The following is a 27,039-nucleotide window of genomic DNA, read 5'->3' as shown; positions in this document are numbered from 1 at the left end:
TATAATTTAAGTCTATATATAAATTATTATATAAATCACTATACTAATACTATATCACTTATGAAAATGCTTGTACAAGGCTAATGCTTGAAAATCAAATGATTAAGAAATTGCTTAAGATCTTCGACAACAAATATATAGAACTTGATCACTAGACCTTAAAGAAACTCTTAACTCCTAGTTTTAAATAATAAAATGTAGTTCGATTGAAATCTTTCTTGAAACAACTTGACCACTAAACCTTAATATATGAAATATAATTCACTCAAATTTACTAGAACCATTTATTTGTCTAAAACTAAATTAAGCCAATAACTAATGACAGGAAATAAATCCTTATAATAAAGTCAACTAAGCTCTACTTATAGAAAATAAAGAGATTCTTAAATAGATTTAACATTCCATAGTTAATTATCTCACGCATACTTAAATCTTCAAGGATCTGCACCCATAAACGTCACATTCCAATGATCAAAGTATTTTCTCAATAATTATTTATAGCCATGTCGGGTATTTAATTTATTGCATGTTGATTATTATTTTTTTCCACCACCAGCGCTGTAATATCTTGCCGTTTGATCTTCCCCATAATTAACATGGCTAGGGTTGCCGCCACACGTACACTTCTCTCATGCATTACGTTCCGACAGAGCAACGGCTCAACAGAGCGTACCTTCACATCGCCCGGCCTGATCACATCTTATCCTCCACAGAACAACGTCCCCACACGGAAACCCGCTCAAACCAAGTGCAATTTCTCTGTCACAGTGTCCATCGATTGATAGAAGACAGGCTCTGTTTTGTAGGTTCAAAATAGAGCACTCCATATTGTGCATATCGAAAGCCACGGTACACGGTAATACAGAGGCTGTAGTAGAGGGCGCCATATACGTACAGGTCAGTACCAAATTTATTGCGTTTTTATTTAGAAGTTGATGGTTTCTCAACACAGTTGATGGTTTCCCATTTTATTTACAAGTTCCCTAGCTACAAACTATTATCACTGATATAGTTATTTAAGTATGATTGGTAGATTTTCTTTTGTTTGGTTTCCATGAAAACAAAGGAATAGAACGAGTAAGAGCAAATGGTTGTCGGGGCGGCCTGTCTTCTTGTATCTCTCTCAACAACAACAACGGAGGAGGAGGAAAAGAGAGAGATATCTCTCTCAACAACAACAACGAGGAGGAGGAAAAGAGAGAGAAGATGTTCATGCCCCACATGGTATATGATCATTTGATTAGCTATGGAATTTCTCAAGGTTACACCATTTGGCATGCTCATGGGGAGAGAATAGGGGAGGCATCTTACCATGCTACTGATGCCCAAAATAATAATGAGCAAATAAATGAAGGCTCTGGTGGGATGACAACCATGTTACATGATGTTTTCCCCATGTTTGATCCTGAAATAGTGGAGGGTGGGCCTGAAATAGGTGTGGATGCTGGAGAGGCTGGAGTGCAAAATGAAAATCGACAAGGTTCTAGCGAAAGAGTTAATAAATTTTACAATATGTTGAAAGATGCTGATGAACCATTATATGAAGGGTGCACAAAACATACTAAGTTTAGTGCTATTGTACGTCTCTGGAATATGAAGTGTTTGGGTGGATTGAGTAATAGCATATTCACAGAACTACTTGAATTTGTGAATGAGTTGCTCCCACCAGGAGCATCATTTCCTAAAAATACGTACGAGGCGAAGAAGTACATGAATGAGTTAGGTCTTGGATACGAGAAGATCTTAGTATGTCCCAATGGTTGTATGTTATTTTGGAAGGACAATGAGAATCTGGAAACATGCGTGGTATGCGGAGCGTCAAAATGGAAGCAAAAAGAGTCTATGGATGATAGGTCTAGAAAAGGTAAAAGAAGTCCAGCTAAAATATTACGGTGGTTTCCGTTAAAGACAAGGTTGCAAAGGTTTTTTATGTCATCGAAGACTTCTTCACAAATGAAATGGCATGCTATAGGCCGCAGTAATGATGGGGTACTAAGGCAGCCAGCAGATGGCATGGCTTGGAAGACGTTTGATTCACAACATGATGATTTTGCGTCTGACCCCCGCAATGTTAGGCTTGGTTTATCTGCAGATGGCTTTAATCCTTTTGGAAACATGAGCATTTCCTATAGTACTTGGCCAGTCATGTTGGTACCTTACAATTTACCTCCTTGGATGTGCATGAAACGATCAAGTTTCATGCTATCGTTGATTATACCGGGACCATCATCACCTTCAATGAATATAGATGTATACTTAGAGCCTCTAATATCAAAATTAAAGGAATTATGGGAGGTTGGAGCACCAACCTATGATGTTTGCTCCAAAGAGATCTTCACAATGCGGGCGGTTTTAATGTGGACGATAAATGATTTCCCTGCGTATGGTGATTTGTCTGGGTGGAGTACGAAAGGTCGTTTAGCATGTCCTTGTTGTATGGGTAACACACGATCTAGATGGCTGAAACATGGAAAAAAGTTTTCCTATATGGGGCTTAGACGATTCTTGCCAAGTGATCATAGGTGGAGAATGATGGCAAAAACATTTGATGGGACACGAGAAATTGATCCTTCACCTACTATGCCAACACCTGATGAAATTTTGGAACAGTTAGATGATTTAAATTGCAATGATAGAACAGATCGTAAAAGAAAAAGAGTTGTGGGGTCGACTAATGTTAAGGAACACTCATGGAAGAAACGTAGTATTTTCTTTAGTTTGCCTTATTGGAAAGATAATTTATTGCGTCATAATCTTGATGTGATGCACATAGAAAAAAATGTGGTGGATAACATTGTCGGCACACTGTTGAATATTGATACAAAATCAAAGGATGGCATAAAGGCACGCCTTGACTTACAAGAGATGGGTTTGAGACCACAACTTCATCCGGTTATAACAGCTGCAGAGAAGACATATTTGCCTCCAGCTATTTTCACAATGAGTAACAAAGAGAAAGAAGACTTGTTGAAGGTTATACAAAATGTAAAAGTACCAGACGGTTATTCTTCAAATGTTTCACGTTGTGTCAAGCTTCAACACCGTACTATAGTGGGCATGAAGAGTCATGATTGCCACATACTGATGCAACAACTCCTGCCAATTGCATTACGTGGGTCATTATCTAAGAAGGTAATAGAACCATTAATCGTGCTATCTGGATTCTTCAGGGGAATTTGTTCCAAAACATTGCGGCTTGAAGATTTGGACCGATTGGAATCTAGAATACCTTACATATTGTGCCAATTAGAAATGATATTTCCGCCATCATTTTTCACGGTTATGGTGCACTTGACTATACATTTAGTTGCAGAATGTAAGCTTGGAGGACCTGTTCATTATCGATGGATGTATCCCGTTGAAAGGTATGCTATAGTTATTGAATTAAAAACACATAAATATCAGTTGAATGAGATTTGTTTTTTTAAAAAAAAATAGTAAAAGTCATCTAATGATTTATGTGGTAGGTACCTACACCGACTTAAGTTTCATGTGCGTAACAAAGCTGCACCAGAAGGTTCCATTGCTGAAGGGTATTTGTTGGAGGAATTATTGACGTTTTGTTCTTGTTATTTAGAATCCGCTCAAACGGTTTTCAATAGACCGTCTAGAAACCTGGATGATTCTAAAGGGAAAGTAATTGACGCCCGACTCGATTTTACATCGTGGACCCAAGCACATCGCTATATTCTCTTCAACTCTGACGATTTCACTCCATTCCGCATGTGAGTTGCAATGCTTAATACGTACGAATCAAATTATGTTTCATTCATATTGTGTAATTATAACATACATTTGTGATGTCGTGAACATATATAGGATGCACTTGGAAATAATACGGAATACAGTTGATGGGAATCATTTATCGAATGATGAATTACAGAAGAGGCACGAAGACCAATTTTGTAATTGGTTCCAAGACTATGTAAGGATTACACCTAAGACCAATTTTATTATGCCTCTGTAGCTTTTTTTCGTCATTTTAATCAATGCTAATAATCCAACCTTTCAGGTAATGAAAATGGATGACAATGGAAGAAGTGAATTTGGCCATAAAGTCGTAATGCATTCTAAAGGTCCCATGCAAGTTGCCAAAGAATTTAAGCGATTTGTCATTAATGGCACAAAATTTCGCACTAGGAATTATGAAAATGGGAAGAAAACTCAGAATTGTGGTGTTAGTGTATGTACTGATCAAGATGGCCCTGCTTGGTATGGCCAATTAACACGCATAATTGAGGTTATGTATTATGATGGGTCCCGATATGTGTTATTCAAATGTGATTGGGCAGACGTTGCTCGGGGTAGAGGTTTGAAGGTGGACGAGTTTGGCTTTACTCTTGTAAATTTTTCTCATTTAGTACACACTAGTAGTCGGATAACTGATGATCCGTTTGTTTTATCTTCCCAAGTATCTCAAGTATTTTATGTGGCAGATGAAAGATGCCCAAATTGGGTTGTGGTTGTTAAGACAAAACCAAGAGACGTGTATGACACTGGTGAAGAGGAAGTGACTGACGATGATGAGGATGAATATTTAGTCAACGAATATTGTATTAACACTTCCAACCATGAAGCTATTGAACCCGATATTGACGATGTTGTGTGGACACGAAATGATATAGATGGAATGACGATCGTTACTCCCCAATAGTGTTGAGTGAGAAAAATATTATTATGTTATTATCATGCTCTAAATATTATTATTTCGTTTGATTTGCATAAATGTAAATTTGTTTTTGTATAGGTACAATGGGTCCAAAAAAGAAGGCAAAGATGTCCATACCACAGTTGCGAAGACAATCTACAAGACTACAAGCTGTCCATAGTGAGCCACAATCTGATAGGGCAGCCCATTCATTACCCTCTGTCGATGGGCCACCCCTTTCCGTTGATAGGATGGTGGAGTCACCACCTTCTATAGATTGTCCTTCCCAACCATCATTATCTTCACAGCAAGGGACCCAATCTCCTATAGAACCATCATTATCTTCACAGCAAGGGACCCAACCTTCTATAGATTGTCCTTCCCAACCATTACCATCTTACCAGCAAGGGACCCAACCTTCCACATCGAGCCAAATGGGAGGCCAACTATCCACACACATGGAGATGAGCAGAGAGACCGAGCCATGTACATCTGTACCAATAGCACCTAGTTCGGAAGCAGAAAATGTCGATATGTGTTCTGACAATGGAGATCGCTTTCTCATCATCGTCGGTATGTTTTTGTTTTTCTTACTTATTATTTATTTCACAATGACTGCAGATTTACGAAATACTAACACTGTAACTAAATCTATTTTTGCAGATAGTAATGGAGATCGAGTAAAGAGATTATTGCACTCTATTCATGACATTTGGCATCTTCCAGAAGGGGAGAGAATTGAAATGGAGCTCAACAATCTTGGTCAGCCCATCAAAAAGCAAGACTCAAAGGTGGTAAGGTTTGGTGGTCTGATAGCGAGAAGTAATAAGTTGGTTCCGATAATTTACAAAGATTGGAGGTCAGTACCTAAAACCATAAAGGAGGAAGCGTGGGGTCTTATAAAGGTATATATGATTTTTCATATTTAAATATTATTATTATTTAAATAGGTATATTTTGAAAATTTTGTTAGAAAGCTAGTTACTCGTGTAAATTTATTTTGACTGTAGGGCAAGTTTAAAGTTCCTGATGACAAATTGGATGTATTCAAAAAATGGATACTAAAGGACTTGGGAAAGAAATGGAAAGACTATAAGCATGAATTGAAGAAAAAGCTACTTAATGAAAAAGACACCTCTGCAGCACAAGTTGTGGCAAGGGCAAGTCCCGATATGGTGGACTTAGAGCAACTAGCAGAGTTGGCCAATCTCTGGTTTGATCCAGAATATATGGTAACAATGCGTGTATTTCTATTATAGATTTATAAAGTCAACCAACTAGTTATTTTAATTATAATTCTCATAATATTTTACATGTTGCAGTCCAAATGTAATAAAAACAAGGAGTGTCGTAAGAAGCAGGTGGTTGTTCATAGTGGAGGATCAAAAAGTTTAGCAAGATATGCCCATGATATGGTATTTATTTATTTAATATTTATTTATTGTTGAATATTTGTTAGTTCTTTGTTTTCGATATATGTGTTTAATCTAAAATATTGGACGTAGAAAAAATCAACTGGGGCAATGCCAAGTCGAGCCCAGTTGTTTGTCAAGACCCATAAGAAAAAGGATGGCACACACTACAATGATGACACGAGGAAGAAAGTGGTATGTTTATTTTCAAATTTATAACTTTTTTAATTTTAAAGGATTTATAAATGAAGAATAATGTGTATTTTTTATTATCTATTACAGGTTGAGATGGAGGAACTTTTAACACAGGACACGAATTCTATAGACATGGGGTCTGGAGGAACCATGACTTGGGCATCAGATGATGTTTATTCAAAAGTCATGGGACCAGAACGGCCTGGACGTGTGCGTGGTTTGGGTTTTGGGCCAACCCCTACAAAGCAAACTTGTCAACATTCACTACCGACTTCAAACCAAGAAGATGGTGTATCAAAGGAAGAGTTTGAGAAAATGCGTAACGAATTAGCTGAATTACGGAACTTAGTAAACACATTCGTGCATGCACAGGTGAGCACCCCACATATGTTTAGTCGATATAAATCAACCTTCTATTGAAATTTTTGGACCCTCATTTGAATTTATATTCAGGCTTCAGGACAAAATCGAAAAGAGAATGAAGAGGAAGAGAAAGATGAAGAAGAGGAAAATTCTGAAGAGGAAGAAGATCAAGAGGAAGATGAAGAAGAGGAAGAGAATGAAGAGGACGATGATTGAGGGTCGGGATTATAAGTGAGACTATAATTGAGACTATATTTATGGTATTTGCAATATATCGACATTTGCTTTGTTTTGGTGGTATTCACAACTTTCCTTAATTGAGACTATATTTATGGTTATGCCATATATCGACGTTTGCTATGTTTTGTTAAGTTGGAATTAGGATGAATTATGAAATTAAAGGAGAAGTGTTGGATTATGCATTATTTTTACTACTCTTGTTGGAAGTTGTGAATCTTAGTATGATGTTTAACATATCTTGTCATAAAGTTTGCAAGCAACACACACTTTTTTTAAAAAAAGAATAAATATAAGATCCATATTAAAAGATTAAATTTTAAATAATAGACTCTATTGTTTTCAAAAGAAATATTGTACGAGACTTGCACAATTTTTGGGTGTATTTTCGTATCATTTAAATAAGTTATTTTATTTTATTTTATTTATTTTATTACCAATAAATCTATAATAATTGAAGCGGGTAAGTGAATTGATAGAAGAAGGTAGAAAAAAGGAAAGAGAGAGATTATAATTATTTCCGGCGTAACAATATAAACGCCGGCGTAAAATTAACCAATGGCCAGCATTTATTTAAACGATATAAACGTTGAAAAACTCAATACTTTGTCGGCGTAAACTCTATCAATTGTCGGCATTTTGTGAAACGTCGCTGATGTTATATGTTATTACCGCCGGTATATTAGAAACGCCGACAAACACGGTTAATATAACGGCGTATAATTAATAAATTATTGGCATTTGTTTAAACGCCAACAAAAAAAAATATTATTTCCAGCGTAACAATATAAACGCCGCCAACGCCATTAATGTCCCGGCGCATCATTACTATATTGGCGGCGTTGTTATATACGCCGCCAACGCCATAAATTATTACCGACGTAAAAATTTAAACGCCAGGAAGTTCAATAATTTACTGGCGGAAAAATTATTCGCCGGAAAATTTATATATCTACTGGCGCATAAACAAACGTCGTGCTTATAAACGCCGCCAATTTAGCCTTTTTTTGTAGTGGATCTCTTCAAAGTAATTCTTCTGCTGACATTGATTGGTGAGGATATATTGATCGGGTTGTTTCGTTACTTGTTCATGTGCTTCCTCTATTGACCCTTTGAATGCCTTGGTGCCAACCAGTATCGCCAAGAGGAAATAACAACGGATACTGAAGTGGATCATAGCAGCCAAAATAATATTGAACTATATGACTTCCACCAGAATGACTAAAGACACAAATGTCTCGTCCTTTTAGCTGATCTGCATCTTCATTTTCAACCCATATTGCTGCAACTTGTGAAGATGTCGGGGCATTGAATACACATTGATCTAGACCAACATCTGATCTTATATGGATTACTTGATTTTCCAAATTTGACAAATCATCAAGAGACTGGAAGAACACAGAATATGGATTGATGCGAAGAATATCGATGAGTTCAACTATAATTGATGGATTCATTCTATCTGAATCAGAAATGCGATTTTCTAATTGATACTCCGTATCATAAAAATACAATTGAAGATAAGAAGGACGACTATTTAAAGGGATTAAATCATCGATATAGTGATAGATCTGTCCCTGAGTTCGAAAGGTATAAACTCCTCTATTCCGTCTGCAAAGATCTTTATCAAATTTAACTCCAAAAGATGTAAATGCGAACTTGTTATTATAAGTCCAAACATAGGTCTTAAAATGCACAGATTCATCTATGTTAGACGTGAAAAGATCATAAAGTTGATCAGGGACAGTATTTGTGGCCAAAGAAATTGTCCCATCAGCACAACAAAATCCGTTCGTTTCATGATAGAATCGCTTTGCTTTACAATGTCTGCAACAAGGCACATACGGCAAAGAATATGCTTCAGATGGCACGATTTGTAATAATTGCCTAACTCCAGCAGAGCGGTGATGCCCCTCACCTATTGAGTTCAAAAGTGAATATAAGACAATAGGTGTAAACTCATCGATTGTTCTTTGAATGATTTGACTAAGGACACTACTGGAAGAGTGGCAAGAGTTGACAATGGAATCAGAAGAATGAATAATATAATTATACTGGTTTCTTACCCCTACAAGGTGGCGGTATACTTGTTTCAAAATTTGACTGTTCCCAAACAACACATGGAGCCTATTTGAATAGAATGTTCCCAAATTTCAATGAAAAAGAATAGAAGGATGTTTGAATACGAAAGATAACAAAATAATTTCAGGAAAACCTGTTGAATCAGAAACTGATTAGAGACGGTTGTTTCATTTATGTATGTATTTCCTGATTTACGTGTCAGAAAATCCATAGAATCACTCGGACAATTAGAACGATTTGTCACATCGTTTAATGATGAAGTTGCCTCTGAATCAACCACACAGACATTTACACCAGGAGGAACACATACTTCATGAGATGAAATCAATTCACCAATGTCAACATCAGCATGGAAAATCCGTTGTCTCTTTGACACCTTTTGTAGAACAGTTGTAACAGCCCGCTAGAAATTCAATTGTGAAATTTCTATTAACTTTAGAAACCTCGTGAAAACCCCATAAGTTTTCACGAATCCATTAATCGTATAGGTTTTTGTCTAACTACATAGTTAGTGTTATTATTTACTATGGTATCAGAAGTGTGTTTTTGATTATTGGAGATAGTTAGAAGTGTCAAAATGTATTATGGTTTGTGCCATTAGACTCGGAGGGTTATTTAAAGTCTTATGGCGCAATAACATTTTTTCATATTTTCGATCAAAACCTCTGTTCAAAACTGTAGATATTATTGGATAAAAAGAAATATCTTGAGGTAATTTTCATGAATATTATTGGGTAAAAATATTTTGAGTTGATTTTTATAGATATTATTAGATAAAAATATCTTAAGTTGATTTTTTTGTAGATACTATTGGATAGAATATTATGAGATAATCTTTTATAGATATTTTGGGTAGGAGAAAACTACACTCAACTCTCAACTCCAGCCTCATCTCTTCCATATCTCATCCATAAGTATCTCCAGCCACCTCTCCCCACGAAATTATCTTCATTTACACTTTTCATTGAAAGAATATCAAACACTCTCTCTCGGACAGCTTTTAGGAGGTCTTTTGCACGCCCATTTCGAAGCTGTTGTAAGTGTTTATTATAAATTCTCCTTCATATAAGTTGTTCCTTTTTTAGTTTAGTTTACATGGATATCTTATTTGCCCCATTTGAAGATCATTTGGTCAGTCAAATATTATGTAAACTATAAAAAGGTCATTCTGGGAGATAAACTGGAGAATATGTTATAGTTTGGAGTTTTTGACCAAGCTAATGGATAGATATTGGTCCGAAATTTTTATGTAGTATTGTTAACATATATATATATGACTATTGGTTGAGGATTTTTGCATGATTAAAGGTTTTGATGAAAGATTTTCTTAGATTTAGAAACTTAGAAACTGGAAGAGGAAAAACAGTTTCTGTTTTGAGAAAATTTAACTCTTTGGTGGTCTAAACCTATTCTAATGACTTTGATAATTTGATTGGAGGATCCTAAACATCTTATATACATGTTATATTATTATTTTGAAGATATTTGATGTTAATTTCAAAGATATGAAATTTTATGCAAAGAGATATTCAGATAAGCCAACGTGTGGATATTCTTGGCTAAATTTATGTTTTGGTTAATTTCTAACCATGTGATCTTGAATTAGAAGCTTATATATGTTTTATGACATCTTTTTAAACCATGTAATGGTTTAGTTTGAAGATCATATATTTATAAGTCATAGATCAAGAGATTTATCAAAACTAGTTGAGGAAAAAGTTTCTGTTTTTGGACTAAGTGCAAAACCAAAAACTCCAAATGTTATTTTGTGATTTTGGTGACTTTAGTTTGATAATCTAAAGCATGGTTGATGTTAGGATGATATTATGAATATGTTAGAAGTAAGATTTGATTTTTGAAATTCTTGGAGATGTTTTGATTTAAGGTCAAAACTTGTGATTCAAGTGCTTGGATCTTTTTACAAAAAAGTTTGGTGTTGATTATTAGCTTTTTCTATATGGATGTTTTAAGTATGGTTTTGAACTTAGGATTGGAAGATGTTTGTTGCAAAATTTTGGTTTAAGCATGAGTTTTGAAGTTGGAATGAATTGCAACAAAAATCAAGAGAAATGACCTATGGATGTTTCGGCCATAGTGTGCTCTTCATAGTTGTGTTTTGTTTTAAATTTTTCTGAGTTGATATTTAAGTTTAGGACAAAATTTACATGAGGAATGTAAATTTTAGAAACTTTTGGAGTTAGTATGCAAAATCCTTAAGTTATGGGTAAAACGGTCATTTTCCCACATGTAGAGAGTAAAATGAAAATTTTACTCTTTAAGTTAGTATTTTCCATATTTCAAATATTTAGTGATTTAGTTCTAACTTTTAGAATTACTAATTACAGTTCCTCGTGGTCGCACTTGAAGTTTTATAAGAAACGCGGAGATCGAGGTAAGTTAGCTTTTAACTTACTAGCAGTCTACTGTGTATGTGTGCTAAGTAAAAGAACTACAGTGTATGTATGTATGTTATCATATATGTCATGCCATGCCAAGTTATCACGTAATTGTCTATTATACAAAATTTATTCTGTCGTCAATTTTTATCTGTTACATAATATATTCTGTCATGTATTACTGTACCTTACAAGTACGCCATGCTAAGTATGCCATCTATTACAGGTATGTCAAGTCATGTAATATTCACTGTTGCAAATATGTTATGTTAAATATGTTATCTATTATATGTTATGCAATGTTACGAAATATTTCTATCTCAAGTTGGTAATGTATTTCAAGTTATATTCAAGTCACGTTATGTTACGTCAGGGCTTCAGTCATTTCGTATTCCAGTCACATTTCATCTTGATTACTTATGTATGGGGTCACAGCAATTGTGACGCATACACTACGTGAGACACAGCAATTGTGTCACGTAGAATACATGGAGGTACAACAACTGTGGAGTATGTATTTAAGCAGTTAAAGAATAAGTTTCCGTAGAATACATGGGGCCACAACAACTGTGGAGTATGTATTTACACGTAGAATACATGGGGCCACAACAACTGTAAAGTATGTATTTTTCATGTTAAGTCAAGTTTGTGTAGAATACATGGGGCCACAACAACTGTGGAGTATGTATTTACACGTAGAATACATGGGGCCACAACAACTGTGGAGTATGTATTTTTCATGTTAAGTCAAGTTCAGTTCATGTTTCAATTTAACTTATGTCAATTATGCTATGTTGTACGCCAAGTTATGCTTTAATTACTTATGAATTTGATTATGCATTTATGTTTTTACTGTCATGCATGCATCATTAGCTTGTGTGGAAGTTTTTTGTTAACTTACTGAGATTTGTAATCAAATCTCACTTTGGTAGTCCCAACTACCATTCCTCCCGAATGGTAGATCTTGTTACAGGACCTGAAGGAGAATCAGGAGCTGATCAACTAGACACAATTGACTAAGTGACGGTGCGACGTCAATGTTAATATAGTAGTTAACGTAAATTACTACTTGTACAATGGAGTTGCATCTTTAGTATTTTTTGGATCATAACCATTTTGGACTAGTATTGTGATCTACTCAATGGGTCTTTATGTATGAAGTATGTTTTAAGCATTTGAGATATTTGCAATTTGGTGCATAGTATTGCTAAAGAAAAAAATTATCCGCTGCGAATATTGCATAATGTTAGATGCATGTTAGGAACATTGCATCTTATATGTCATGAACGGGGGCAGGTAACCTTGTGTTGCATGTCTCGATGCTTCAAATATCCGTCCGATCCCAAACGGAATTTGGGGGCCTCACAACAATAAAGTCTTGAATGATGTTTATATGTTGAACATCATCATTTGAACGTTCATCAATTGATGTAGTCAGTTGATCACCATCAAATGAAGTTGAATCTTTTAATTGGAGGGAATTGCTGCTAGATGCCTTTTTTTTAGCATATCTTTCTTTGTTTTCTACGGAGTTCTTCCTTTTCCTCTTCTGGTAAATCTTTATACGGAATATTCTCCGCTCGTTGTTTTCTATGATCTTCAAAAAATAGTCTCCAAACTTAACTTTTACAAAATTAATATTACTATTTCAAAACAAATGCTACATAATTTATTAACACAATCTTACCACTTCTCATTATGTTAACGAACCAAATGATTCTTCCAAAAGTTGGATACTGTTCCACACAACCAAAACTAAATGAATAAATAACAATTGCTTAATGCGAAATCCATACCTCCATGATACATTTTAAATGCTATAAATAATTTCGTTGATTCATATGTTGAAAAATACATACAATCAAATTATTTATACTTTAAATCAATAAGGAAATGAAGATAAGAAAATAAAATATGGAATGAAAAAATACCATGAAAATGGAACTTATAAAAAGCATAGATCGATATCACATATCAAAATTCTTGAATAAAATATTTCTCATAATTAATTTGTCATTTAAAGCAAGTACCCACAAAAAAATTATAAGTAGGAACAAGCAAAAATAGATATATAATATATATATATATATAAAGGCACTTACAGGTCTTCAAATGAACAATAGAGAGTCTTTTATATATTTAGATCTCTTGATGAGGACAATTCCTGTTTAGACACAAAAGGCATTGTAAGTTTTAATTGTATTATATATATATATACACAAGCAGATTATGTGTAGGTAGATTTTCCTTACCATGAAGAAAGAAATAAAACTAAGGAAATACGTACCTTCTAAAACAAAAACAGAATCAGCTATCCGAGACCAAGTTAGAAGTGAACACAAATGAGCCATAAAGACCGTTTTAAGGTGTCTGTTGTCCTCAATTATCCAAACGTCCTATCACCCTGTCTATCTAGAGTGAGCTAGACAGACACAAACCAGTACACATCTCAATGTCACCCTCTACAGTTCTCACGTCTTTCCTCTAAAATCTTCCGAGACTTCCACTTTTGCATTATTGATATGCCTGTGCTCGAGATCTGTGTGATATCTTGTCTGTCTGATTGAGTTCAATTATTGTCCTAAGCGGCAGAAATAAATAATCTAAAAATATCATCGCTAATGTACGACAGATTCACAGACTCAACAACCTTATCTTGTCCAAAAAACAGAACGCAACCATATCTTTTAATTTTTTTTTTTTGTGTTTTAAAATTATGGAGTGGGTCCCACTTTAGACATGTGCTGCTTTCTTCTATATTTTGAGAGATTTGTAGAGATAAAGTAGAGGGTGAGAATTGAATTTGAAGGGGGGCTGCTTACCAGTTTATTTTGGTGGTTAGCTAGAATTTTCAAATTTCAAACCACGTGACAATGAAACTATTCTGGAGTTGATGTCATGTGAAGATGCTTTGTTCGATTGCCGAGTCTAATCGCATCTTCTCATTTATTTTATTTTATTTGATGACAGAGAGCATCAATTGCTGGCACACACTCATGCATTTTAAATTATTGAATTAAGTTTTAATATATCAAGTTTTAATATATCGAAAGTTATAATCTATTACTGTATATATTTAGTCATATTTGTATGATGTCTGCCCAATTACTTGACACCATTGTTTTTATTAGAGAAGATAAAATTTAGTAGAAGATGGCAATACACATGCAGTGTTTTTATTATTAATATTGTTATAATTGATTGAGATAAAGAAGTTTTATATAAAGACTCTTTATTTAAATCTATGACATAGACACAAACCAGTACACATCTCGATGTCAGTCTCTATAGTTTTCACGTTTTTCCTCTAAAATCTTCCGAGACTTCCACTTTTGCATTATTGATATGTCTGTGCTCGAGATCTGTGTGATATCTTATTTGTCTGATTGAGTTCAATCTTCTTGATCCATTTGTTGGATTTGCCTTATATTATATATATATACATCTATATAATATAAATTAACTTGGTTGTTGACATTAGACAACGACTTCTTGAAATAAATTATTGAATTAAGTTTTAATATATCGAGTTATAATCTATTACTGTATACCTTTAGTCATACTTGTATAATATTTGCCCAATTACTTGACATCATTTTTTCATTACAAAAGACAAAATTTAGTGGAAGATGATAATACACATGCAGTTTTTTTATTATTAATATTGTTATAATTGATTGAGATAAAGAAGTTTTATATAAAGACTCTTTATTTAAATCTATGACATAGATTTAATTTTACTTGTGCAGCTAGAATTTTCAAATTTCAAACCACGTGACAATGAAACTATTCTGGAGTTGATGCCATGTGAAGATGCTTTGTTCGGTTGCTGAGTCTAATCGCATCTTCTCATTTATTTTATTTTATTTGATGACAGAGAACATCAATAGCTGGCACACACCCATGCATTTTAAATTATTGAATTAAGTTTTAATATATCAAGTTTTAATATATCAAAAGTTATAACCTATTACTGTATACCTTTAGTCATATTTGTATGGTGTCTGCCCAATTACTTGACACCATTATTTTTATTAGAGAAGATAAAATTTAGTGGAAGATGGCAATACACATACAGTGTTTTTATTATTAATATTGTTATAATTGATTGGGATAAAGAAGTTTTATATAAAGACTCTTTATTTAAATCTATGACATAGACACAAACCAGTACACATCTCGATGTCAGTCTTTATAGTTTTCACGTTTTTCCTCTAAAATCTTCCGAGACTTCCACTTTGCATTATTGATATGCCTGTGCTCAAGATCTGTGTGATATCTTATCTGTCTGATTGAGTTCAATCTTCTTGATCCATTCGTTGGATTTGCCTTATATTATATATATATATACACATCTATATAATATAAATTAACTTGGTTGTTGACATTAGACAACGACTTCTTGAAATAAATTATTGAATTAAGTTTTAATATATCGAAAGTTATAATCTATTACTGTATACATTTAGTCATACTTGTATGATATCTGCCCAATTACTTGACACCATTTTTTTATTACAAAAGACAAAATTTAGTGGAAGATGACAATACACATGCAGTTTTTTTATTATTAATATTGGTATAATTGATTGAGATAAAGAAGTTTTATATAAAGACTCTTTATTTAAATCTATGACATAGATTTAATTTTACTTATGCAGGTAAGTGTTGAAAAGAATGTCATGAGTCAAGAATGTCATTACTTTTTTTTATAAATGTCTCTCCGTTAAATTATCATCCAAAATTCTAACTCAAAGTAAAAATAACTCTCTCTTGCTCTTTAAAATATTTCACAGATCTGTTCTCTAACAGTAATAATGTTTTCTCCGACTTTCAGGAAATAAGATATCTTAATTAAATTATCTAAAAATGTAAAAAATAAAATAAAAAATCCGTCATTCTTTTACGAATTACGATTTCATGCATTACAATATTAATTCATAGATGAAGTCATTCTTATGTCATACTTTCATAAACAAAAAGTTGAAACAAGTAAAAAATGTACATCGAAATTACTGGATGATCAAACCCATGTGCGGTAATTATTTGCAAGCTTCCATGACAATAATTGGGTGATAAAGTGAAAGGAGTGGACATCAATAATATATGTGTATATAAAGTCGTTGATTGTGGACAATGATAGACATGATTTTCTTCCATCTATCAATTTTAATTAGATCATGTAATTATTTAACTTCAATAATTTCAAGTTCTTACAATTTTTTTAATTCCTCCTCCAAGGCAATTGATCTCGATACCTCTTTCTCTATCTCATACGTGGAGTGATAATATTTTATATATGTCCACTAATCAATAGTTAACCCAAAACCACATGGTACGAATCTTGGAGATATTTGTTTTATATTATATCGAAGGGAATGCTGATGTGACATGCATGTAATTGGCTCGATAATTATTGGCTATAAAATATTTATTTGTTATCCTTGTGTTGTTGCATGCATGGACGTTTGTGCTGGTTCAGTATTGCATGCATGGTACGAATCTTGAAGATATTTGTTTTATATTATATCGAAGGGAATGCTGATGTGACATGCATGCAATTGGCTCGATAATTATTGGCTATAAAATATTTATTTGCTATCCTTGTGCTGTTGCATGCATGGACGTTTGTGCTGGTATAGTATTGCATGCTGATAGACATGATTTTCTTCCATCTATCAATTTTTAATTAGATCATGTAATTATTTAACTTCAATAATTTCAAGTCCTTACAAATTTTTTAATTTCTCCTCCAAGGCAATTGATCTCGATCCCTCTCTCTCTGTCTCATACGTGGAGTGATAATATTTCATATGTGTCCACTAATCAATAGTTAACCCAAAACCACATTGTACGAATTTTGGAGATATTTGTTTTATATTATATCGAAGGGAATGCTGATGTGACATGCATGCAATTGGCTCGATAATTATTGGCTATAAAATATTTATTTGCTATCCTTGTGCTGTTGCATGCATGGACGTTTGTGCTGGTACAGTATTGCATGCGGTGGGGGTGCATGCATAAGATTTATGGAAAGCATGTTTTGCATTTTCATTGTGGCAGACATAATTTTTGAGATTTCCATTTTGTTGTTGTTTCATGTCATGAGGGCAAGAACTTGAACCCATTTGAGTCGATCGACATTAAAAAAAAAAAAGTACTAAGAAATCATTAATAAATCTTCCATTCACACAAGATATATCACTTTGTTATTGATGGGGTCAATTCTATGATGCCATACGTCCCTGTCACGTTACTAAAGCAAATTCATTGATCCCCGCACCACCGTCAGTTGAAATCAAGGCCCTGCACGTCTCTACACACTACTGTTTAGGTCTCGTTAACTTTTACGATTAAAATAAAAATTTTTAAAAATTAAAAAATTTTTATTGTAAAAAATTTTATAAAAATAAATACATATTTTAATTTATTAATTTTCATTTTAAAAAATCTCAAGTTTTTTCTCAAATTTTCATTTCAAAAAATTTAAAATTTCTTCTCAAATAAGTTTCTTTTCCCATTAAGCAAGACAACTTTGAATATACAACATTAATTTTCGTAAAAAAAGAAAAAAGAAAGACGAAGCGTGCAGCTCTTAAAGCATGAGAGATAAGTCAAGCTTCTTCATCTCCTCTTGATTAGTACTGTAAAGAGCAGCACTATCTGCAGACCAAAATCTACTAAATTCATTATCATGGACTGGAAAACCATTCATCGTTCTTAGCAATCCAAATCTACCAACGCTGCCTCGCGAAAGCAATCCTACTACTGTGTGAAAATTTCCAACTGCTGGTTGTTGGTCAATGAGGGGTCTTGACCAGACCTGAGGTTCCCAGAACCCAACCGAAGATGATTTATGAGAAGGCTTTTGGATCATAGAATGCGCCTGAACTCCGAGCGATCTGTTATTGTAATTAGCACCATGAAGAGGAAGAGAAGCCATGCTTGGGTAGTGCCAGTGCCGGTGCTGGTGGAGGGAGTGCCCAAAAGCTTCTGCGGAGGCCAATATGTGTGCTGCTATCTTTTGTCCTCTTTTTGCTAGGTCCTCTCTCTTTTGTGGGCATTTTGGTGACCTCCTAGTGCTTGTGAAACGTAAAGTTGAAGGGGTCGTTAGAGCTGAAAAAGTTAGCAAATTCCATGGTGGAGTCAGAATTGGAAATAGACCGTTTCGGGTACCAAAAAGTTTAATTTTGGAGGAATGAAAAAAGCGGTGAGCGAGAAAACGTGAGAAATGAATACCGGGTATTGCAGATCCTGATTGATCGTCATGGCTTTTGTAGGTGAGTAATCTTCTGGGTAGTAAAAAGTTCGGACTTTTCGGTGGGGTGGAGTGGATCTTGAGTCTTTGGCAGAGAGCTGGGTTCGTGAGCTTCAGAGAGAGAGAGAGAGAGAGAGGTTCAGCAAGAAAAAAGTATAAAGAAAAAAATAACTATGCAATAAATAGAAAAAATCAAATGTGTGAATTTACTGCTCATTCCTGTAGCAGGGGAATAGACGCTTATTATTATAGAGAGATATATATTCAATATAAAAAAATAATTATTTTATGTTAAAGTGATTATTTCCTATTAAAATAAGTCTATTTTTATATGAAATAGTCATTTTTATTACAAACAACTCGTTATAAATGTTCATCTTTTTAATAATATATATATTTATATGTAAGTTTAAATTACCTATATATAACTCTTGGAAGTCATAATTATGTGAAATCCATTATTTACGCGGTAATTCTTATTACGTAGTACGTACTAATGCTTTGGTCATTCTCGGACGTGTGCATGAGAGACACTAATCGAGGGGCCCTAGTAGTAATAAAATGCTAAATGAGGGGGCCGGCTGGGGTTCATGACTTGATTATTGTCGGTATCACCTAATATATATAAATATATATTTATATATATCATGCATGATACATTAATATATAACAGATTAGATGTGACCAATTAGTCTTCCTCTAGTCTATGTGCGATTAATGTGACTCGCACCCATCTAATAATATCTTTATTTTTTACGTATCCACCCGAGCTAGATTTTTTTTTTTTTTTGAAATAGACTTCAATTCATTACTGAATGAAGGAAGTTACAGCTGTGACCAATAATTGCGGGTAACAAGCCCCGATTACAAGCCAACTAACTTTCGGTTGTACGCTCCCCCGTACACAATTTCCATTTCAAAAGATCTTTGATTTTTGAATTAAGAATATTAATGATTTTTAATTATCTATTTGACATTCAATTAATATAAGCATAGTTAGAAATATAGTATTTCATTAGAAATATATTTATTTTTTACAAAACTGTCTTTTATTTAAGAATAATTATATTCATCATTTCTACACCACACACCTACTTTAATAACAGTTGTGTGCGGTGTAAGCAGCTGGATAGAAGGATTCAGCTTTATTTTATATAGAGTAGTAAAAAAATTGTAAGACAGTTGTAGGTTAATCATCTTTCTTAAATTAATTAGGTCTGACATTAGAAATGGATTAGTGAACTTATGTTCATCATCTAAAACTATTTATTATTTTCATCTCGTACTTACCGAGCTTGGTTATGGCTTAATTATTAAGATGAAGTTGATGAACAACTAGCTAGCTGGTTCTCGTCCATTTTAATGGTTAGATATTGATGGAGTAGAGAATTAGAAATATAAATAATATAGGGTCTAATTGGAAAATCTTGACAGTTTGAAGTTATGAATAATTTGTAGGCGTGGAAAATAAATTGATAACCAAGGCCCAAGGGTGATCTGACCCCGAAACTCAAGTCCAACATGTTAGGCCCAAGCCCAACCCATATCATTTTCCCCATTTTATCTCTTCCCCTTCTTCTTTTCTTTTCTTTTCTCTCTGCCGCTAACATGAACCCCTATCTCTTTGTCCTTCACTCTCGTCGCCGCTCACCAGATCGGACACCAAGCGGCGCCAACAACATTAACATCATGATCTATTCCTTCCAAGTAGTGTACGTACGTGTTCTACTTGAACCAGAGGATCCAAAAAACTGCTATATATTGAGTTCATGAATTAAGGGTTTCCTTAAATGCATGGCTATAGAGCCAAGTGGATGCATGGAACTTCAAAGATGTTCTACGGTGTTTACTTTTCTACATTTTATTTTGCTAGGCAATTAGAAAATGTAATGACAATAATTCTTCCAGATTTTCGTTGTTCTTTATTAGCTGCATGCATATGGAAATCATGGCATGACACTTTAAAAGTTCATTTGCATTGATCTGGCAGACAAGACGCGTCTGTAGTTGGTCTGGTACTGTCTGGTCACATGAAATTCTTATTTTAAACATAAAATTCTCATCTCATCATTACAACTTTTTCAAATCTCCATACAAAATATAATAAACAATTCAATTTTTTCTTAACTTTTTCAAATCCCAATACAATAATAATATTAAAATATTATAATTTAATATTTAATCTTAAAATTCAAAATTCTAATCTGAAAAATCTCAGTAGTCAAGCAGAACTACGTAAATGACATGACTACATGACAATATTTTGAAATGCATGTTAAAAGGGACAATATTTTTGCGGTTTATTTTTTGGAGTAATTAGCCCAGTACCTACATGACATGACTACATTGCAATCCCTGCCCTCGCTGTGGGTTGCCGTTCTGCCGGCCAGTAGTAGTACTGCAAATTGGTGTATTAAGCATATATAGGTGTCAACATGATAGTGTATATATATATTGGGTGTTTTGAGATTTGCCTGATCTTATGTATTTAAGCATGCATGGCAATTAATGACACAAAAATGTTACGTCACGTTTAATTGGACTTATAAATCATGTTATAGTTAGTCATGTCTATTGGAAGAATTATAAACAGTAAGAACACAAGTCTGCTGGAATTGATACTTGGCATGTCGACATGATCTATATAATGATTTATACTCTAAATGAAAGCACTAATTAATCAATATAACATGAGTTATAATTGCTTAAAATTATTATAAAGTCACAAGCTTAAATTAAATCGTCTTTACCACCCTCTTATTTTTTTATAAACCGGGCGATTGAGGAAGAGACCTCGTAGGTGATGATTTTAGTGTTCAAGCTATCCTTCCTCCGGGTACTTTAAGATTTACGTTTTTAATGCAGGGTGCATATATGCATGTTGTCTTCTCATTTCTTACTGGAAACATATATGTTCCGAGAATTATTTTTCAGCTCAATGGAACAGCCATGATTTACAAAATGAAGCAATATATACACTTGAATGGACCCAATATTAATATATATATCATAGAAAACATTGGCTTATATATAAGCAATACTATCAAGTTATGATCAATAGGAGTTATCTCCGTGGAAGCTTGAAGGGATGCAATCTTGGAAGTTGGAAAGGATGCAACGTACGCACTCACGATACATATATTCAGGTTCTGATCTCGTGGGTGTGTAATACTCATTGGATTTCCACCTTACAAGAAAACCATCCAGGATGATCATTTGAGACTAACACGTTGCGTATTGGTACATTCTTCATTTTCCTTGCATATACTTTTAATTATCTACCCAATTAATTTGTCTCCATCAAGCTGGATCACAATTTGTCAATCCCAAATTGTAAAGGCGTTAATATAAAATAAAATTAATTAACTTTCTCCATCAACGGAGAGACTATTATTTCGTTTAACTTACATCTTTTACTTTTGAGTTCTTTTACAAATTGCATGTGATCACGGCCATCGCAACGGATGATCTACATACCCATATACATTCATTTCATATACATGGATTCATTAATTATTTGAAGTACATGTATATTCTAATATATATGTGTGACAGAAAATCGAAGGAATTAGACATTTTTCATTGTGAGTAAATTCCAACAACTTGTAATTCTAAGATGGATTTATTCAATTTGAAATTCAAACATAATACACATAGTATTGACATATACAATGGAACAACAATAGAGCATACCCAACTTGATTTTTTTTTTTGGAAAAAAAAAGAAGAAGAAAATTTTACATCATGAGACTTTGAATACTCCCAGTTCTATTGAAAAAGAAATAGTAAGCTAAATGATGTGCAACCACAAGGTTCATTCATCAATGTCGGCTCCACAAGATAAACCTGCATCAACCATTTCAAATGGTTTTGTTTTTGTCGAAATGGTTATAGTGAAGGCGGAGATGCAGGTGTAGGTGACAACCCATAAGTTGAGGAGGGGCTGCCATTTGGAGGATTTTTACTAGCAATAATGGTTAATATGATTGTGACCACAATGTAAAAGATTGTATTGAGTGATCCGTTGTAGTTTAGCCTAGCAAGAAGACGGCGAATTCAAACTCTAATGTCGTGCATTCGGCAATGACGGTTGATGTTTTTGATTTCCTTGGTCATGTAGCAATACTCTTCATTAATATCAAACACCAGCTCTTTAGTGAGTCTGTTGAAAACATTCGCCACCTTCTCGTCTCTACCCATTGCATGTTTGATAATCCCAGCATTACAAAAATCTTGACATCCTCGACCGTATCCACTATGCTATCCAAGAACAATGCAAGACAGCAAAAATATTGAGTTACATCACAGTTGTTTTGTTCATAGGCTGTCAAGTTCCTCAACACAGGGCTAGTGCTATCATCGATGACCATATTTGAAATATTTAACGTCTTGCCTATAAACTGTATGTCGAGAATGCAACTAGATTTTGCTTGGAACTTAATACCAGCATAACTAAGTGTTTTGGCATTATGCACCCAACCTTTCCTAGGAAGCCTAAGAAGTGTTTTTTCCTTTTCACTCTTTGTAGGCTGCTGCGGGTATGTTTTATCCCCTAAAATTAAGGTAGAGTGAAACAAAACTAATAAATGTATATACTCACTATTGGCATGCTTGTTCAACGTCCCTTCTTCAAATTTCTCCTTCCCAGGTCTCAAGGGTTCAAAAAACCTGAGAGTAAGCGTATTCAGAGTTGCCTCCCCCGTCAAGCTCGGAGTAAGTTCAAAAATCTTCTACAGCACAAACATAGGGAGTTGGTTCTCAAGCAAAATTAAATCACGAGAGACATTTGTCTGCATCCAACGTGTTTTGAAAAGGGGTTCCCCTTCACGATTTTTCTGCAAAAAGTAAAGAAGTATAATTGTGATCAATTTGCCTTTGTGTGATCATAATTGCTAAGGAAAAATTAGAGCGAAAAACCAACTTTATTAGAATGTATAACTAATTAATACCTCATAGAAACGCAAGAGTTCTACAATGAAGCTACAGTCGAGAAGCATCGTCTGCACAAATTCATCTAGTTCTATAGTCTGAAAGTCATTTGCATAGAATTTTCTGGTCTTTTCTTCCAATTCTCTCATGGCATTGTTGAGACTTTCTTCATGGATAAGTTGCCCTGTTTGGTTTTGAACCAGGCGATCGAGAAATCGCCGTTTTTCAGTTTGCATGGCTCTTAGACTTGGTTCATTATGATGAAATGGACCAATGGAGACAATCTTGGGGACGTAAGCTTCTTTGTCAACTTTGAATATAGGTGGAGGAACCTTCAATGTCGACCATCCTGATCCACTGATGATAATAGGCTTTTGTCTCTCATTATCGTTGATTCGGATAGCATGCTCAGGAACAACTATTTGGCCAAATTGTGTCTCTTCATTTGGATTGTAATATTCTTCACCACCAAAGCCAAAATTGGTGCCAATATTGCCAAAAGTTGCCAGTTGATCGCCAAGTACAGCCAGTTTATCACCGATTACAGCCAGTTGATCATCGCCAACTACATCTGAAGTACCATCATTTGATTGTTGATTATTGGTTTCAAAATCCTCTCCCACATCTTCCATTTCTTTCAACAGCGCTCGCTTTAAGTTCTTCTTAATTGTTATGAAAATGCTGAAACTTAATATATATATATATATATATTTTGGGTGTTTTGAGATTTGCCTGATCTTATGTATTTAAGCATGCATGGCAATTAATGACACAAAAATGTTACGTCACGTTTAATTGGACTTATAAATCATGTTATAGTTAGTCATGTCTATTGGAAGAATTATAAACAGTAAGAACACAAGTCTGCTGGAATTGATACTTGGCATGTCGACATGATCTATATAATGATTTATACTCTAAATTAAAGCACTAATTAATCAATATAACATGAGTTATAATTGCTTTAAATTATTATAAAGTCACAAGCATTAAGTTAAATCGTCTTTCCCACCCTCTTACCTTTTTATAAACCGGGCGATTGATTTGGAAGAGACCTCGTAGGTGATGATTTTAGTGTTCAAGCTATCCTTCCCCCGGGTACTTCTAAGATTTACGTTTATAATGCAGGGTGCATATATGCATGTTGTATTCTCATTTCTTACTAGAAACATATACGTTCCGAGAATTACTTTTCAGCTCAATGGAACAACCATGATTTACAAAATGAAGCAATATATACACTTGAATGGATCCAATATTAATATATATATCATAGAAAACATTGGCTTATATATATATAAGCAATACTATCAAGTTATGATCAATAGGAGTTATCTCCGTGGAAGCTTGAAGGGATGCAATCTTGGAAGTTGGAAAGGATGCAACGTACGTACTCATGATACATATATGCAGGTTCTGATCTCATGGGAGTGTAATACTCATTGGATTTCCACCTTACAAGAAAACCATCCAGGATGATCATTTGAGACTAACACGTTGCATATTGGTACATTCTTCATTTTCCTTGCATATACTTTTAATTATCTACCCGATTAATTTGTCTCCATCAAGCTGGATCACAATTTGTTAATCCCAAATTGTAAAGACGTTAATATACAATAAAATTAAGTAACTTCCTCCATCAACGGAGGAGACCATTTCGTCAAACTTACATCTTTTACTTTTGAGTTCTTTTACAAATTGCATGTGATCACAGCCATCACAACGGATGATCTACCCATACACATTCATTTCACATACATGGATTTCATTATTTGAAGTACATACATATTCTAATATATATGCGTGATAGAAAATCGAAGGAATTAGACATTTTTCATTTTTTACAAATTAGAAAAATTATGGAGGTCACATTAATCTATATGTAGGATGAATTGTGAGTAAATCCCAACAACTTCTAATTCCAAGATGGATTTATTCGATTTGAAATTCAAACATAATACACATAGTACATACATATACAATGGAAGAACAATAGAGCATACCCAACTTTATTTATTTATTTTTTTTAAAAGACACTTCTACATAATAAGACTTTGAATACTCCCAGTTCTATTGAAAAAGCAATAGTAAGACAAATGATGTGCAACCACAGGGTTCATTCATCAATGTTGGCTCCACTAGATAAACCTGCATCAACCATTTTAAATGGTGTTTTGTTTTTGTCGAAATGGTTATAGTGAAGGTGGAGGTGGAGGTGTAGGTGACAACCCATTAGTTGAGGAGGGGCTACCATTTAGAGGATTACTAGCGATAAAGGATAAGATGATTGTGACCCCAATGTAAAACATTGTTTTGAGTGATCCTTTATAGTTTAGCCTAGCGAGAAGACGATAAATTCGCACTCTGGTGTCGTGTACTCGACAAAGATGGTTGATCTTTTTTATTTGCTCGGTCATGTGGCAATCATCCTCATCAATATCAAATGCTAGCTCTTTAGTGAGGTTGTTGACAAGATGGACCACCTCCTCGTTTCCACCCTTTTCCTGTATGATAATCCTGGCATCACGAAGAATCCTGACATCCTCGACCGTATCTACTATGATGTCCAAGAACACTGCAAGACAACAAAAATATGAAGCTGCATCATTACACCAAGTCATGCTTGGGCCTCTAGAATGCATGTCCAACCAACCATTGTTATGATAGATGTTTCATTGATTCTAATTTTCTTAATTATTTTCCTAATGTGTTTTTTCAGGTCTTGGCTCATACTACTTCCGATCACTCTCCGCTGGTAATTCAAATGGGTGAGGATCCTTTTAGGTATGGTCCTAGTCCTTTTCGGTTTTAGTTTATGTGGACTGATCATAGTGATTTTCTTAGCCTTGTGGAGAGAGTGTGGAGATCAGAGGGGTATGGTCATGGCCTTGTGAATCTTTTTATTAAATTGAAAAGGGTCAAGATTGCTTTAAGGGAATGGAATAGGAATGTGTTTGGCAGGACTGAGGTTATCATTAATCAATTAGAGCACCGTATTGAAAATTTGGAAGTTCAGCTTCAAACTTGTTTTAATCAAGAGGATGAAAATGCTCTTTTGAGAACCAAAATGGATCTGTCTACTTGGCTTGATAGAGAAGATACTCGTCTTGCTCATTTGGCTAAAAAAAGTTGGTTGAAAGATGGGGATCAAAATTCTAAATTTTACCATGCTTATCTAAATGCTAAAAATCATACGAAGATTAAGGAGATGCGTTTGGTTGATGGTACTTGTTTAAATTCCCCTTATGACATTCATAAAGCTACTGTTGATTATTTTAATAATTTCTTGGGGACGGGGGCTCTTCGTGATATGCCCAATCTTAGTGAGTTATTAGATCCTATGATTACTATTGATGAGAACAGGGTTCTTTGTAGAGCTCCTTCCCTCAAAGAAATTAAGGACGCTCTCTTCAGTATTCCAATTGACAGTAGTCCAGGTCCAGATGGTTTTGGCATGGGTTTCTATAGAGTTTGCTGGGACTTGGTTAAAGATGATCTGTTGGGTGCTATCTC

General features: G+C 34.3%; 1 protein-coding gene and 1 pseudogene across 1 annotated transcript; both read right to left on the bottom strand.

The window, feature by feature from the left end:
* Positions 1-17,931: 17,931 nt before the first annotated feature.
* Positions 17,932-18,422, bottom strand: LOC122297047 (annotated as a pseudogene).
* Positions 18,423-22,650: 4,228 nt separating this feature from the next.
* On the bottom strand, positions 22,651-24,155 carry LOC122297046 (UPF0481 protein At3g47200-like). Its single transcript, XM_043106835.1, has 5 exons — positions 23,544-24,155; positions 23,379-23,429; positions 23,195-23,324; positions 22,896-23,146; positions 22,651-22,854 (listed from the first exon to the last, which is right to left on the bottom strand). The coding sequence occupies exons 1-5, from the start codon at positions 24,153-24,155 to the stop codon at positions 22,651-22,653; spliced, it is 1,248 nt and encodes a 415-aa protein (XP_042962769.1).
* Between the last annotated feature and the right edge of the window lie 2,884 nt (positions 24,156-27,039).

Source organism: Carya illinoinensis, chromosome 15, assembly GCF_018687715.1.
Source record: "Carya illinoinensis cultivar Pawnee chromosome 15, C.illinoinensisPawnee_v1, whole genome shotgun sequence".
Taxonomy (NCBI): domain Eukaryota; kingdom Viridiplantae; phylum Streptophyta; class Magnoliopsida; order Fagales; family Juglandaceae; genus Carya; species Carya illinoinensis.
This window is presented reverse-complemented; position numbering and strand designations above follow the sequence as displayed.

Coding starts and splice junctions, on each gene's coding strand:
- LOC122297046 (XM_043106835.1), bottom strand. CDS start 24,155: ATGGAAGATGTGGGAGAGGATTTTGAAACCAATAATCAACAATCAAAT. Junction 23,325..23,378: donor CACGTTGGATGCAGACAAAT/GTCTCTCGTGAT, acceptor TTTGTGCTGTAG/AAGATTTTTGAACTTACTCC. Junction 23,147..23,194: donor GTTGAACAAGCATGCCAATA/GTGAGTATATAC, acceptor CCTTAATTTTAG/GGGATAAAACATACCCGCAG.